This window comes from Atractosteus spatula, chromosome 2, assembly GCF_055471065.1.
Source record: "Atractosteus spatula isolate fAtrSpa1 chromosome 2, fAtrSpa1.hap1, whole genome shotgun sequence".
In the NCBI taxonomy this organism is placed as follows: domain Eukaryota; kingdom Metazoa; phylum Chordata; class Actinopteri; order Semionotiformes; family Lepisosteidae; genus Atractosteus; species Atractosteus spatula.
The window spans coordinates 24645127-24660599 of NC_142707.1; the positions used below are offsets into that span (position 1 = coordinate 24645127).

Below are 15473 nucleotides of genomic sequence, written 5' to 3' on the forward strand. Positions count from 1 at the left end.
GTTCAAGTTAGCAGATGTCAGTTCAGTTGGTAAGAGATAGTGAGAAGGTAAGGTCATCAGGATGTCAGGAATGAATAAACATTGAGGAATGTACACTGATATTAAGATGTTTGATTTTGACAGTTTTACTCATGATGTTTTAGTCTGATTTACAATTTAAAGTTAATTATGTTTAATTAGCTAATATACAGATCGTAGGTGAACTATAAATAGGCTAAATAAAAATCCTTTTGTTTTGTTATTTTAAATTATAAATAAATTATGGTACAGAGAAGAATGTCAATACACCTTTTAGTATTACTTTCTATTTTAGAAGGTAGATAATATTTTAAAAATTGATTACATTTTAAATCACTATTTCGTATCATGTCATTAATTTTCATGGCTGTGTGATTGTTGAAACTCCAATTCTGTATCTCATAGCTGTCAATTGTTGTATATATATATTTTTTTTTTACATTTTTCATTAGCCAAATAATATGGTAGAATAAAGCGGAAAACGAAAACAGTACTTAAAGACCTATTTATATTTATTTCCAGAAAATACTTTGTCCTTATATGGTCAGCAAATTTCTAAATTCACTTAACCTAATGAATTTAATATGTATCAATTTTGAAAGAGCATCTGGAGGTCATATAGCAATGTGTTACAGTACATTAAATCATATCCTGTGATTAAACACAAATGACAGATGTATGTACAAGGGTCAGATCACTCACCACTTTATCTTCATCACATTTAAAACGTATAATGGTCATCCTGTTCCGCTTCCCATCTGGACACTTCTCTCCATTGATATACTGCAGGAATAGGACATTGTTCTCCCACTGAAGTCCTGATTCTGCCTCACCAAGACTGACATACTGAGAACCATTCTTCATACAGGATGCTGCACTGGAGAGACACTCCCAGGACCCTAAAAAAACATTTAATTATCATGATTTGTCTTAAAGCAAGTTATCATAGTGCATAAAAATGTACTATACTTCTAATCCTGTGAAACAGAAAAAAAATATTAATGGGTTTTGCTCATAATTCATCATATTCACATATTCACATTCATAGTCACACAAGAGCGTAAGGAAAAATTATGGGGAGTAGCGGTTCAGCATATCATAGCCTGCAATTTTTCTAAACACGAACAAGACAAACTTCAAAACTGTTCCCCAAATGCAGAATTTGCTTCACTTTTTCCAAATGTGAAAATACATTTTAGCTTAGCTTAAAAAAATAGTAGTTCAGGTGGGTAGCTGCGTCAGCATGCGTAGGCTGCAAAGGAACAAGTAATAGGTTTATTCCATGCTGAAAAAAAGAAGAAAGAGAACACAACGTTTCGGCCGTGGAGCCTTCTTCAGGTGTGAGAGAGACAGGGCAGTAACTACTTTATTTACAGTAACTACCCGCTACTTTAAGTAACTACAGTAAGTTACTTATAGTAACTACCCGCTACTTTACCTTTGCCTACTGCCCTGTCTCTCTCACACCTGAAGAAGGCTCCAGGGCCGAAACGTTGTGTTCTCTTTCTTCTTTTTTTCAGCATGGAATAAACCTATTACTTGTTCCTTTGTAGCTTAAAAAAACACTTCAATATCAAAAGCAAAAAATGATCTTAAATACACAATCCTTGCTTTTAAATTCCCTTCTGAAAGTAGAAAGAATTTGTTTTTCTTTCTGGCAAGATTCTTTACAAATGACTCTAAAACGGATCTACCTCAGAATCCTTTCGAAAGATCCCATCCTATAAACTTCCACAACAATATCTGAATATATTCAGCATTCAATGCAAAATTCTCTGATTTACAGCTATTCCTGGGAAGAGTACAGAACTTTTAGCAAATTTCCATTCATGTCCTTTGCTTTCATTTTATACATACCTATTTCCCTTAACACTGTAAGAGCTTCCTCTTACTTATCTCGAAGGGAGTATTTTTGCATAGTAACACATAAAAATGGAATACTTTTACCATTTTGCTGCACAAGAGACTTGCAGACATTGATGTAATAGCGCTTCTGTGTGCTGCCAGTCATTGGTTCAACAACCCAATTGGTATTGTGCAGTGACAAAGGTGAAAGATCATAGGAGTTTCCATTTCCATCTCTGTCAGAAATAAACAGGTCAATTATTTTAAAGAATCAACAGCAATTTCAAAATTTCAAAAACATCTGCTGGACAATGGTTTTCCCAAAAAGTGAGGTATAGTACATGAAGAAAACATGGTAAAAGATTCCCTCCCTTACTTGAATGAGCACTCAATTGTTTTAAATGGAAGGCAGGCAAGTTCTGTGTGCCACTCAAACATGTAGGTGCAATCTAGGGTCTCCTTCAGAAACACGGGTGTTCCCTAGAATGAAAATGATACCCTGTAAGCTGCACAGCCAAGAAATGTTACAAATGCAGTGTCTTAGTAGCAGATGGAGCTGCCAGCTACAAAACCTAATTACACAAATTAAATTGAAATGAGTCAGAAAGTCTGTCCAACAGAGAGTAAACAATACACTTCTGGACATTTTGTATTTTCATTTGTAAATACATATTTTGTTTGTTAAATATTCTTCAAATCTTTTCAGTGTTTTAGGCCCAAGTACCTAGAAGCATGGAAAAATAGTAAAGTATTATTTTTTTAAAGCAAATACTGGTAACCTGTAGAGTAATGGAACAAAATATTTTCTGAAAATGCAAGAATTTCACATAGAGAGGGTCCATACTAACAGGAAACTCACTTAACAGATAAGATCCTTCTAGGAATATATGTTCTCATTTGAACACAAGCCCATCTGCAAGATACATTCATTTACAATACATATTTCAAACACTACAGTCTGCATTAAGGCCTGCATAAACACCCTAAATGTGTGTTTCTCACAATTAACTCACATAGCTCTTGCTGTGGTCACAGATGAACACTATGGCTGTGGACCGTTCATAGATTTTGTGACACTTTTCCCCGTTGGTGTAATTAATCATTATTAGCCCATCTTCATAGGTAAGGTTTTGTGTTGCCAATCCTAGAAAACAGCACAGTAAAAGGAACAGTTTCTTTGTAATAGAAACTAGTAAGCAAAACTGGTATAAGTGGTAGATTGTTAAGAAACAGAAAACCCAAATGTAAAGTCACATAATTACTAAATACATTCAAGTGGTGAGCTGTGATAGCATGCACTGGCTGTGAATAAATAAATACAGGTTAATTCCATGCTGAAAAATACAAGGGAGAAACAATGTTTTGAACGTTGAGCCTTCTTCAAATATGAGAGAGTGTAAGATGAAGAGAATATACAGTAGAAGAAAATAAAGGAAAGATTAGGTGTGAATTAACCTTTCCTTTAAATGTTAAGTGCACCTATTGACAGGGTAGGTATACTTGATTCCCATCACATAAATTAAATATTGTTCCCAAGACGTACGAAAAGTTTCAAAAGTACCTGCAATCCTTGGAAAATCCTGTTGCGCAGTGTCTTCCTGGCAAGATGATGCAGACTCACTGTTTTTGCATTTTTTGGTATGCAGGGGGCTGCACACTGAAAATCGATAATTATACTGCCCAGACTTTACTTCATAATCTTTCCCTGAAAGCTTTGTAAAGTCAAACACGTAGCCACTCCTTGGGTCCCTTACTCTGCAATGATCACCTGTGTTAAATATAATGTATATATATATGATGGCCAATTTATGACAATAAAACAACACACATAATGCACATAAACCACTAATTATTTGCAAAACAACTAAACATGAATGAAACATTGATTCTGCTCATTTCTTTTACCCATCATTAAATTTCAAAACAGACTAAACAGCTATAGAACAAAGAATTGTGTTAAAAAAGTTTGTAAACTTTGTATAGACATGGACAGACAATTTCACCACATTCTGTAGATGTGGATAGAATTTGGGGACAAATCCAAACTAAAGATGCCATGTTGTTTCCTTAAATGTGTACTTTTTTAAAAATGCCAGAGAAAGGAAAATATGCATATCTTTCAAATAAAAGGGCAGTCAGGAAGGCTAAGCAACCCCACCATACTCCTATTTTACCTTGAGCCCTGTGGATTGGACATGCCTCAGAGGTTCTCCAAATGAACACATACTCACAGCCATCGAGGCGGTCAAATACAGGGGAACCCTGAAGAGCAACAAAGAATAATTACATCAGACCTTTTAAAATCCAAAATGGACACGATAGATTTGTGACTAGTAAAGAAGTGTGGTGGTTGTTAAGCCACGACTAATGATTAAAATGGTCTGTGTACTCTAAATCAAACTCAGTTTTGTGCAGAGAACACATTTTATTGACTTTAAATTTAAAACAATTTAAATCTGATATGCAAGTCTTTGCAGTTATGTTCCAAATAGGTGCTATTCCTCAAGTTTTTAAAAGTGCAGTTCAGTTTCTTAATTTAATTTTTTACTAGAGGTACCAATTTCTACATAGCACATTCTGACTACTATTGGAATCAAACGGAGGAAAAAAAGCAATTGTTTTAAAAATTTTCACCACGTATTCACCTAAGGCAAATGCAACCTTGTTTACACTGTTGTATGGTTGTATGTATGGTTAAATACTGGAAGCCATTCACAGGGTGGTCAAAAGAATATAAGTAGTGCTAGGATTTGCCACTGGATTTGTCAACAGTCTATCGAAGCTACTCTTGGTATTAATGTCCTAAGAAACAGAAAATTTGCTTTAACAACTGATACTGTTTTACTGAAAAGAAAAATGGGTTCATCATTTACCAAAGATTTAGGCAGGTTAAGTAAGAAATGCAGATGTTCTCTCCTCCAGTTCTTTGTATGGTGACTGATCGCAACTGCAGCAATTTTAAATCAAAAACATCAAACTAAATACTCAAAACGAAAGCCTAAAGACTAAACACAAAGTTCACTTTTTTATACTCTGCTCTGCTGATTTTCTGATTTTTTTTTGTCAGACCTCCTAAAGCTGCAGTTCTTACAGGGGCTGGTTTAGAAGCAGGACTCAAATGTTTTTAAACTAATTTTGGATACAGATCCATTTTTAAAGGCACTCTAACAACCGGGCATTTACAACACAGTGCTGTCTTGAAATAAATGTGTGCTGTTCATCTCCCCTTTGCTGATTACAACTCTCCATATTTCTGAGCAAAAATGAAGCTGAATGTTACAATACTGTAATAAGCTAATATTGTTACAACTGAAGAAGTGTTGTAAAATTTTGAAACAATGAGTAGCAGCTGAACTGCTTACTGAGCATACAGGACGGTAAACACAAATGATCAAAGGGAATCTTCTGATGAATTAATTCTGGTGAATCATAATGAAGAATAAACATTTAACACACAAAAAGACAGAATCCAAAGACACAGGAGAGGGAGATTAGGGAAAGAAGACAAAGAGAGACAAATAAGGAATGGAAGTATGCCAGTCCGGAGGACCTTGTTCTGATTAATCTTGGAGACCTGATTCTAGCTAAAAGTAATAGTAGCTAATAATTTAAACCTTGTTCAAGAATGCTTTCCATGCTATTTTTCAAGAAATTCTGAAGTTTTAGGACTCCATTATTGCAAAAGCCAGTGGGGCTTAAAATAATCTCTCCCAAGCTGGTGTTGTGTTTTAGAATAGGAATATATATTCCCTTTCACTTTTAAGCATCCAGATTCTAGAAAGGGATATTTACCACTGTGTTGTATTCTTTTTATTTAGGGTGCAGGGTATTTCTCTTGTTGGCTTGTTTAAACATTAGATTGCAGGTTTCAGGGTTAGCATTCTGGGCTTTTTGGCATGGTAGAATATTTACCTCCAAGACACCCTGCTTTGTTAATAGTGTATCTTTTGTTGTAGAATATGTGTGTAACATTCTATTGTTAAGTTTTGTGTTACTGTCTTGTTAAGAAATATTGGTTTATTCACATTTGCCACTGATTTATTACTCTTCCTCCAGAGCTGTCTGTGAGAATAAAAAACTCACACGCCAGATCTCATGTACCTCAAATTATACCAATTGCTTAGGTATATCAATGACATCTAATTATTGTATTGCCCACTATTTACTTAAACCACAAGATTACGTATAAGGATGGAGCAAGACCACCTGCGCAAGCAGTTCTGCAGAATCTGGATGTGCACTGAAACTAAACCATACATCTTGAGCAGACTTATTGTCAGTGAGTTATTTATAGTCTAATTAGCCATTTACAGTAAATAATGAATATTCATAAAGAAAAAGAGAAGCCACCGTTTATTTTGACTCCTTAACCTCTATTTTCTCCTACCATGTATTATGTTTTCTCAACCTCTTCGTATTCTGTCTTTATGGAAGCAAACATTAAAGATAGAAAAAAACAACTCACAGGAGTGTCATCACACTGAAAGATAATTCGTGTGGAGTAGCGGCTTTGGTTGCACTTGTCTCCATTGAGGTAGACAATGCTGAGGGAACCGTCTGGAGCTGCCTGAGGGCTGGCCTGAATGTAGCCCAGGTTGAAGCTGTGATCAGGGAAACTGGCACAGGAACCCAAGGGACCTCCTGAACACAGACAACACTGTTACCAAAGCAAACGGCCTGCAAATTTCAAAGACTGCAAGCAACCACAAAGCAGCATTTTTGGAAAAGCCAAGAGCAACTTTTTCTAATTTGACTAAAATTCAGTAATACTGTAGGTAACTCTTATATTATTTCAACAATTTATATGACTTGCACTTCTGTTGGAAACGAACAGTCCCATGGTATCTTCCTAATATTCAACTGCAGTACAAACTGGATGCTGTCACTGTTGTCTGTCCCAAACCAAACACCTTTAAAACGTAGAATTTTCTATTAATACAAATTTTATTAATTTGTATGAATATATAATATGATCTGCTGAATTTTGTAATAATACAAAAAATGAACATTTATTTAAAAGATATTTATGCTAGAATTACTCTCTCTTACTCTTTTATTTTTAAGATTGTTTTACATTTTAATGAGTTAATATATCATGTGGATACAAATGCAATTAAGCATCTTGTTCATTTCATTAAAAAGCTCCTACATTACACCTGTTCAAAATGACATGTATTACACAATACCATACACATTAACTTATTCTAACCTTAGTCACCCTTATGAAATCTAATGAAGGTAATATTGCCTCTCCTCACCATTTTACTTTTTGCTTAAGTGTTTAGTTTATTAAAGGTCTGAGAAGACATGGTTAAACCTTTAATAATTGAAGGGACACACTGCGATAACATTTATTAGAAACATCAATTTTGGTGTGCCGTGATAGTCGTACACCCCAAAGGTTACACTGTGAATATAGAAGAAATTAAAGAATCTAAGGTGAAATACCAAAATAATCAAACTCCCTTTTAAAAATAAATAACAATTAAAAACATAACTCACCAGGGCAGCCACGCACCAAAGGCAATGGCTTACAGATATTGATGTAAAAAGTCCGCTGTTTTGCATCTGCAGAAGTGTCAATTGCCTGCCAAGGAGCGTCATCTCTACTAAGGTCACTGAGATCATACTCATTGCCAAATGAATCTGAAAACATATCATAAGCTCTGTTTTAAACAAATAATAATTTAGATATTTGACTAAGCATGAAATTACAGTAAATTTCAGATTATCTAAAATGATTAGACGTCCATTTCTTAAGCCATGTACACTCATTACCCTGTTCTGTTTAAAGTAGAATGTCTACCTCTCCATTGACCTGATATTGTGACACGGATTCAATGGCCATTCAGGGTTTACTGAATAAAATAAACTCTTAGGGATTGTGCCTACATAATAAAAATTCATTTTTGTCAAACTGAGCAAATACAGTAACAAAATAAAGAGGATAATACCCAGATGATTTATTCTTCCTAGTTCATGGAAGCCAGAGTGCCATCTCTGAGCTCCTGGTAAATCTAAAACTCTCTATGGCTGTGGCAGGCAATCTGGCCTCTCAACCTTTAAAGGAAATGTTGCAAATGGTGGAAGAAAACATTTCATTTGAGTCAAATGAAAAGGAATATCAATCAAATACAGTATGTAGAAAGTCTTGACCCCCCTTGCCTACCACATTTTGCTGTGTTACAACCTCGAACAGCAAAACAGGATTATTTTTTGTACAATTATCAAAACATACTTAACATTTTGATTGGGCACTATAATTTTAATTATAAAAGAATGTTTTATGAATAATAGAAAACTGAGAAATCTAACTTGGACAAGTATTCACCTCCCTGAGCATTTAACATTTAGTTGCTTTCCAATTTGCAACATTAACAGCATCAAGTCCTTTGCAGTATGTTGTAACCAGCTTTTCACATCTTGCAGATTTAATTTTCACCCTCTCTTATTTCCAGAACTGCTCCAGATGATGCAGGTTACTGGGGAAGCAGAGGTTCTAGGGTTTGCTCCAGGATCTGCCTATATTTTGCTCTTTCCAAACTGCCCTCTATATTAATAAGCCTAACAGTCCCTGCCACTGAAAAGCAACCCCACAAGGTTATGCAGCCATCACCATGTTTCAATGTGGAAATGTTCTTTAGACAGTGATGAGCAGTGCTCTTTTTTCACCAGACATAACACTTGGAATTTAAGCCGATTAACTTAATGTAGTTATTAAATTAACAATTAAAATGATTTTTTGTCTCATCAGACCACAAAATTGTTTCCATATTGTTTCATAGCCTTTTTGCATATTCAAGATAGGACTTCCTGTGAGGTTTTTTAAATGCTTCCTCCTTGCCATTCTACCATAGAGCCCAGATTTGTAGAGTACCTGAGACGTTGTTGACTCACTCACAGATTCTCTCATCTCAGTTGTGAGACATTGTAGGTCTTTGAGGGTTGTTTTTGACCTTGTTACTGCTTCTATAACCAATGTCCCCCTTGCCTGGTTGCTGAGTTTTGGAGGACAACCTGGTTGTTGAAGATTCTGAGTAGTTTTATATGTCCTCCACTTCCTGATAATTGATTTAACAGTACTCCCTGGGATGACGATTTTTAGCAATTTTTAACCCTAAAAAACCTTTATGTTTTTTGCTTCAAACTTGTAAACACATTGCTATTGTGGAGGATGTTGTATGGATCAAAAGGGAAAAAATATTTAAGTCTACTGAGTTTTCCAGTTGTAACACAACAAAATGTGACAAAATACATTGGGGCCAATACTTTCTGCACCCACTGTATGTATGAGTGCAGGGCAAGTAAAATTCTGCTTGAACATTTCACTGTTCATGATTACATTCCCTACCTACTGTCACTGAACTAATGTTTTGCAAGAGGGGCACCTGGAAAGCAAGCAGATACAAATCACTAAAACGCAGGCCAGAAAAACGCATTGGACACAAGACTTCTTTGTGTTCTCAATTTCAGCTTACCAGTGACTTCACAGTTCACAGGGGCAGGAGCGCAGGCCAAGGCAGTGTGAACCTCAAAGAAGACATCATGAGTGACATGTGTAGTAGAGCTCATCTCCTCTGTCACCAGATTCAGTGTTCCTGGGTAGATGTCCTGGTCACAGATGAAGTTGATTATATAAGTCTTGCTGATTCCTGTAGGGCAGTGAAGACCAGAGAGTTACTAAACTTGCCTCAACTCTGTTAAAATACAACACTCCCTAATATTCTTAGAACATCAATATTTAACAGTGACTGTATCATTCAAAGTAACGCCATTAAGCCAGCCTCTACGGGAGTAAGGACACATAATAAACAAGACAAATAAAGAGAGATCAGATGAATTAGAGAAAGGAAGGATGAGCAGAGACATAAGTGGCAGTGATAAAGTTTTCCTCCTTTTTTTTTTTACAAAGAAACCAGGATCTATCCAGGTAAACTGAACATGGAAAGTGTACCAGGCTTTTAGAAAGGGGTTTCCTGTTCTACATTTTTGTGGAAATACTGATTTCATATTTGTGAAATTCACAAAAAAAACTTATCCTTGTTATGCAATGCATTATTTGGAACAGGACAACAGGTTCCCATTCATTTAGCATCCTTTTCTGTTTCAAAAGACTGATTTAGTCCTGTGCAGAATCCTTGTTTAATAGGATGCAGTTTCCCTCTTTAACATTTTAATTTACTTTGTAAATTTAAATTCAATTTAAAATCAATTCAGTTTAATTTAATTTTAATTTTCTTTCAAAATTCTGTCATTTCTATATGTGTTGAAGGCAGAATTGTGGCTCACAGAATTGTAAATACCTGTAAATAAAAGTAGTGAAACATTCTAAATTGTGTATTTGCATAAATCTAAGTTTTATTGTTGCTTGTTCATTACCGAGCTGAGCTGGATACACCAAGATCACAAGTGTTGTGATATGCTGAATACAAGGGTTGTGATTTATGTTAATTTTTATTATTTGTGTGAAAGGACCAGAAACTGGATATTCATTTGGTATCTCTGTATTTCAGAGATATTCAAATACACTCTATTTGTTACAGTATTAACTTTATATATGAAAATGCTTTATCACTTGCAATATTGAGTTAAATGTAGGATTACAGTGTAAAATATTTAAATGCAGTAAGACATGCAGTAAAATGCATGTCAATATTATGGAGAACAATATATACTGGCAACTTTTAACAGAAGTTTTTAATAACTTATTCATAGTTCATTCATTTCACATTCATTTATGCGAAAAGACAAATTCCTAATACAAGAAATTGTATATGGCCAATAAAGTGATCTTATCTATTGTATGAAAATAAATTGAAATTAAGCTTCACATAATAAATGTTTTTCTTTCTAAATTCAATAATTTTGAAAGGAAAGCAAATGCTGATTTTTAGTTTTGATGCCAAATAGATTTAACATAGTTTTGTCAGCTTTTACTTCAGTTTTTATATTTCAAATGGTTTCATCTTGCCTCATTATGCTTTACTTTACTGGAGCATCAAAGCAAAACCAAGGTAAAAATGAAAAAAAAATTGCCAAGGTAAGATTTACCAAGTTTATAGCTCCACATCAACAGGTAGAAATTCCACAGTCTACATGGAAGCATACTCCACCCTATTATCTCATGTCATTTAATAGGGGAAATGTCTGCTGAAACTGCCTGTTTGAGAAACTTCAGTCTTTCCTACCTGTGGCTACATCAAGGTCCCCTTTGTAAGTGAGTGTCAATAGGCCTTCAGTCGAGAACTGCAGAGATTTTGTCACACCAACCGGACCCAGAGGTTTCCCATCCTCAATCTCACACCCAGCAGCTGGCTTGTCTGTTCCACACTCATCTAGTGAATCACATATATTAACCTAGCAACAAAAAGAAAAGTCAATTGAATAGGTAGAGAACTGCATAATTTCTCTAGTAAATCTACAACAGTTTCAAGCACATTTTATATTGCTGATCTGGACTTGGATGGTAAATGGAAACATTCTGCATCTTTTGAATAACTGGTACCTTTCACAGGAAACAAAACTCTGGGTTGCTTATAAAATAAACCCAGTACCCAATGATTATTTTGTTCACCGACTAAAACGTCTACAGATTAAAATACAAATAATCAACATGAATATGCCACCCTGATTCTCAAATTGCTCGTATCTTAATTGGTCGTATAACAAGGCTGGGCTTAGTTAATACTTATACTGGGTTACCAAAAGCAAATAAGGACATTCTAAACCAGCACAACAGAACGATGACTAAGGGGCACTGTATTAAGTGAGAGCTGTCTTTCAGATGAGATAGTATACAGTGGATATCAAAAGTCTACACACTCTTATTGAAATTTCACATTTTGTTGATGTAAAGGCTGAAATCAAGACAAACCATTTCAGACCTTTTTCACCTTTTAATAAGATCTTGTAACCAACAATATTTAAGTGAAAAACAAATGGATCATTTTTAGGAAAAAATAATTAAAAAACTTTCAATGCCTAGGTTGCATAAGTGTGCACCCCCTGTATAAAGGGGTTTGTAACTGTGTTCAGATTTAACCAATCCCATTCCAAATCATACAAAGGTAATTTGCTTTTACTTGACATGAACTGAAGTGATTCTGATTGGACCTAAATAAAATCAGCTGTTCCATTAGGACTTCCCTAAAGGTTTCTTGGTTGCGTAGTGCAGAGATAACCATGGTCCACAAGGAACTAATGGAAGATCTACAGGATCTTATTGTTGAAAGGTACAGATCAGGAGAGGAATATAAAATAATTCTGAAGGCATTACATATATCATGGAACACTGTGAAGACCATCATTAAGAAGTGGAAGAAATATGGCACCAGGACATTGCAAAGATCAGGACATCCCTCTAAAATTGATGACCGGGCAAGGAGAAAGCTCATCACAGAGGCTACCAAGAGGCCAACGGCAACCTTAAAGGAGCTGCAGGAATGGCAGTAACTGGCCACTCCCTGCATATTACAACCATTTTGTGTATTCTCCACAAGTCTGAGCTGTGGGGTAGGGTGGCAAGACAGAAGTCATTTCTCACAAAAAGAACATCCAAGCCTGTAAAACTTTTGCATTAAGACACATTCAATTTCCCAATCACACACCATATGGGAAAATGCTTTATGGTCTGATGAGACCAAGGTAGAACATTTTGGCCTTAATTACAAAAAAAGATATGTTTGGCGCAAAGCCACACAGCTAATCACCCAAAGAACATAGTATGCGCTGCCAAGCATGGTGGTGGCAGCATCATGATATGGATCTGCTTCTCTACAGCGGGAACAGGGGCTCTGGTCAGGATACAGGGGAAAATGAATAGGTCCAAATATCAAGATATTTTGGTACAAAATCTGCTGCCCTCTGCCAGAAAACTAAAGTTAAGAAGAATTTAACCTTTCAGCACGACAATGATCTGAAGCACAAGGCAAACTCAACCAAGGCATGGCCTAGAAAAAGGAAGATTAATGTCTCAATTCTATAGAAGAAATGTCGACCGACTTAAAGAGGGCTGTGCACAGGAGATGCCCTCGCAATTTGACTGAGCTTGAACTCTTCTGCAAAGAAGAGTGGGATAAAATTGCAAAATCCAGGTGTGCTAAATTGATAGAGACCTATCCAAACAGACTTACTGCTGTAATCAAAGCAAAAAGGTGTTTTCAGAAAGTATTAGTTAAAGGGTGTGCACACTTATGCACCCAAGGCATTGAAAGTTTTTTATTTTTAATTATTTTTCCGAAGAATGATCGATTTTTTTGCTTAAATATCGTTGGTTACAAGAGCTTATTAACGGTGAAAAAATATCTGACATGATTTGTGTTGATTTCAGCCTTTACATCAACAAAAACTGAAATTTCAATAAGGGTGTGAAGACTTTTAATATCTGCTATATCAAAGAACTCCCTATGCTATCAAAAAATACATATTTGTTTGACTTTTTTCAAAATCAAAGGAAAAATCCAGTAACAGGCTATAAAATTGACCTGGCTAAGACTCTTCTATCACAATTAAATTCAATCGTCTGTTTCCCATCTTCAAGATCAATAACATAATTGCAACTGAACCTCTTAGACATATGTTCTGTAGTCAAAAGTACAAGTAACAAGTATGCACAGAAAATGCATATTTGTGGCAGGATTCACATCATCATCAGTGTTAAAACTGATACAACTTTTTGTTTGGCAGAAATTTATTTTTTCTAATATACCTTGAATTTTTTCCCATTTCCTAAAGCTTCATATCCGGTTTTGGAAGCAAGAGGCTGCAGGTTGAATTCAAACCCAGTGCTTGGATCTTTCAAAGTGCAAGTCTAAAATAAAGAGAAATTTAGGTTATTTTTCCCCTCTGAAGGAGACAAACCACCTCTAGGGACAGATAAAGAAAGATATGTGTTCATTGGAGTATCCTGTGAAACATCCAGAAACAGAGAAGCCATTTCACAATAAATCATTCATACATTTGCCTAATTTGTATCTCTCTCTGCTCATTCAACAAGTTCTTTTAAAGTTTAACTTAAAGTTTAATTTAAACGTAAAGTTTTTAAATGCAGGGATCTTCTGATTAATTACACTGCGTGAAAACCAAAAGGTCTGCTGCTATGGTACAACAAAAGCAGGCAATCTTTTCTAAATTAAAAACAAGCATAAATACATAAATTAAAGCATGGCAAAAAATCATTAAAAATAATTAACTTTAGGTGTATTTGTTGTGTGAACTGAATTACTTTAATTACATAAAGCTAAAAACACAAACATGACAAAAATATTTTCACACTTACGTTACTCTCCTCAGAGGTGGAGATGACACATGCAGCTTCAGTTTCCCACAGAAAGGTGGCAGTACAGTTCTGATTCATGAGGAAACGAGGGCCAGAAGACTGAGGAAATAAATGGTGCACACCATGATTCCTTGTACAGAGTTTTTAACTAGCATTTTTAGTATTAAAGTTAAATTTAACAAAGATTAAGTAAAACCTATGCTTAGTTTTCTTGATCTTCTGTTCCCCCTGTCACATGCAGTATCCTGTGCCAGAAAAAAATATTTCAAACTTCCAGAATGAAATCAGTGTTTTACTTAAATAAAAGTTTAGGTTAAATAAACAGCTAGAGGACCCTGCAGCTGTCAGGAACAGCAAACTTGAATGTGGAGAGTTTCTAGGTTCGTCATCAGAAACTATGACTAATATTTCTGCATATCTGGGTCTACCTAAGGATAAAATTTAGATGAGACCAAACTTTAAACTAAACTGTAATAAGACCAAATGCCTACTCAATTACTTTATAAAATGTTTGTAATTTCTGATTGAAATCAGAAACATTAGTGATGGTTTTTAAAAACCATTATCATTTGAAACTCATGTTAGGAATGATACTTTCTTTTACCTGCATAACTCTGTTTGGTTAGGACCCCTGGCTCTACATTTCTAATGCTGCAATATTGAAGCATGCCTTTATTTAATCAAAATTACCCTAATGTAATGCTTTACTGACTGGGGTTTCAATATGTCCTGGATTCTACAGTTTGCACTTTAAAGCAGCAAATAATTTCTGTCCTCTCTTAATTCTCACTGTTAAATTTTGATAGGTCTTTACAGTTATCCTGCTTATACAGTATATAAGGTACTGCATGGTTTCAAGGGTATCTTAAGGACTTGTCACACAAGTATCGTCCAATTCATAATCTGCTAATCCACGTCCAGTTTTACTCCAACTTAGACTAAACTCCACACAATATGACAGACTTTCTCAGGTACAGAACCACATCTGTAAAACTCACTGCTCAAATGGACAGACAAGGGCATCAAGTCAGTTTTGTTTATGTATGTAAAGTCATGGTGAATTATTACATGAAGTCTACAAACTTCTTTACAGTATTACTAAATTATACTGATTTTGCAAAGATTATGTACATGAATAAGACTCCACCTTCTTTTTGACATAGTTTTAGAAGTTTCAGTATAAAGCTTTTTTAAAATAAAGAATTAAACTTCTGGCAGAATTAAAAATTAACCAATTTTGTCAATGCTGGACAGAACAGTAAACCATGTAACTAACATTATCTCCTGTTCTATGTTTTACACATCCATTCTACTACAAACAATTTACTATAAT

The 15473-nt window shown here is 35.1% G+C and overlaps 1 protein-coding gene across 4 annotated transcripts in view; it reads right to left on the reverse strand.

The window, feature by feature from the left end:
• The window catches only part of igf2r (insulin-like growth factor 2 receptor), an 83273-nt gene that overhangs the window by 32560 nt on the left and 35240 nt on the right, over positions 1-15473 (reverse strand). For all 4 annotated transcript variants that reach the window (XM_088934298.1, XM_088934290.1, XM_088934280.1 and 1 more), the window contains exons 20-31: positions 14141-14239; positions 13571-13672; positions 11052-11220; positions 9342-9515; positions 7366-7509; positions 6329-6504; positions 4038-4125; positions 3425-3631; positions 2877-3007; positions 2240-2343; positions 1966-2099; positions 721-917 (exon numbers count right to left, since the gene is read on the reverse strand). In XM_088934298.1, coding sequence (XP_088790424.1) covers positions 721-917; positions 1966-2099; positions 2240-2343; positions 2877-3007; positions 3425-3631; positions 4038-4125; positions 6329-6504; positions 7366-7509; positions 9342-9515; positions 11052-11220; positions 13571-13672; positions 14141-14239 — 1725 coding nt within the window. The remainder of the gene's footprint in view (positions 1-720; positions 918-1965; positions 2100-2239; positions 2344-2876; positions 3008-3424; positions 3632-4037; positions 4126-6328; positions 6505-7365; positions 7510-9341; positions 9516-11051; positions 11221-13570; positions 13673-14140; positions 14240-15473) is intronic.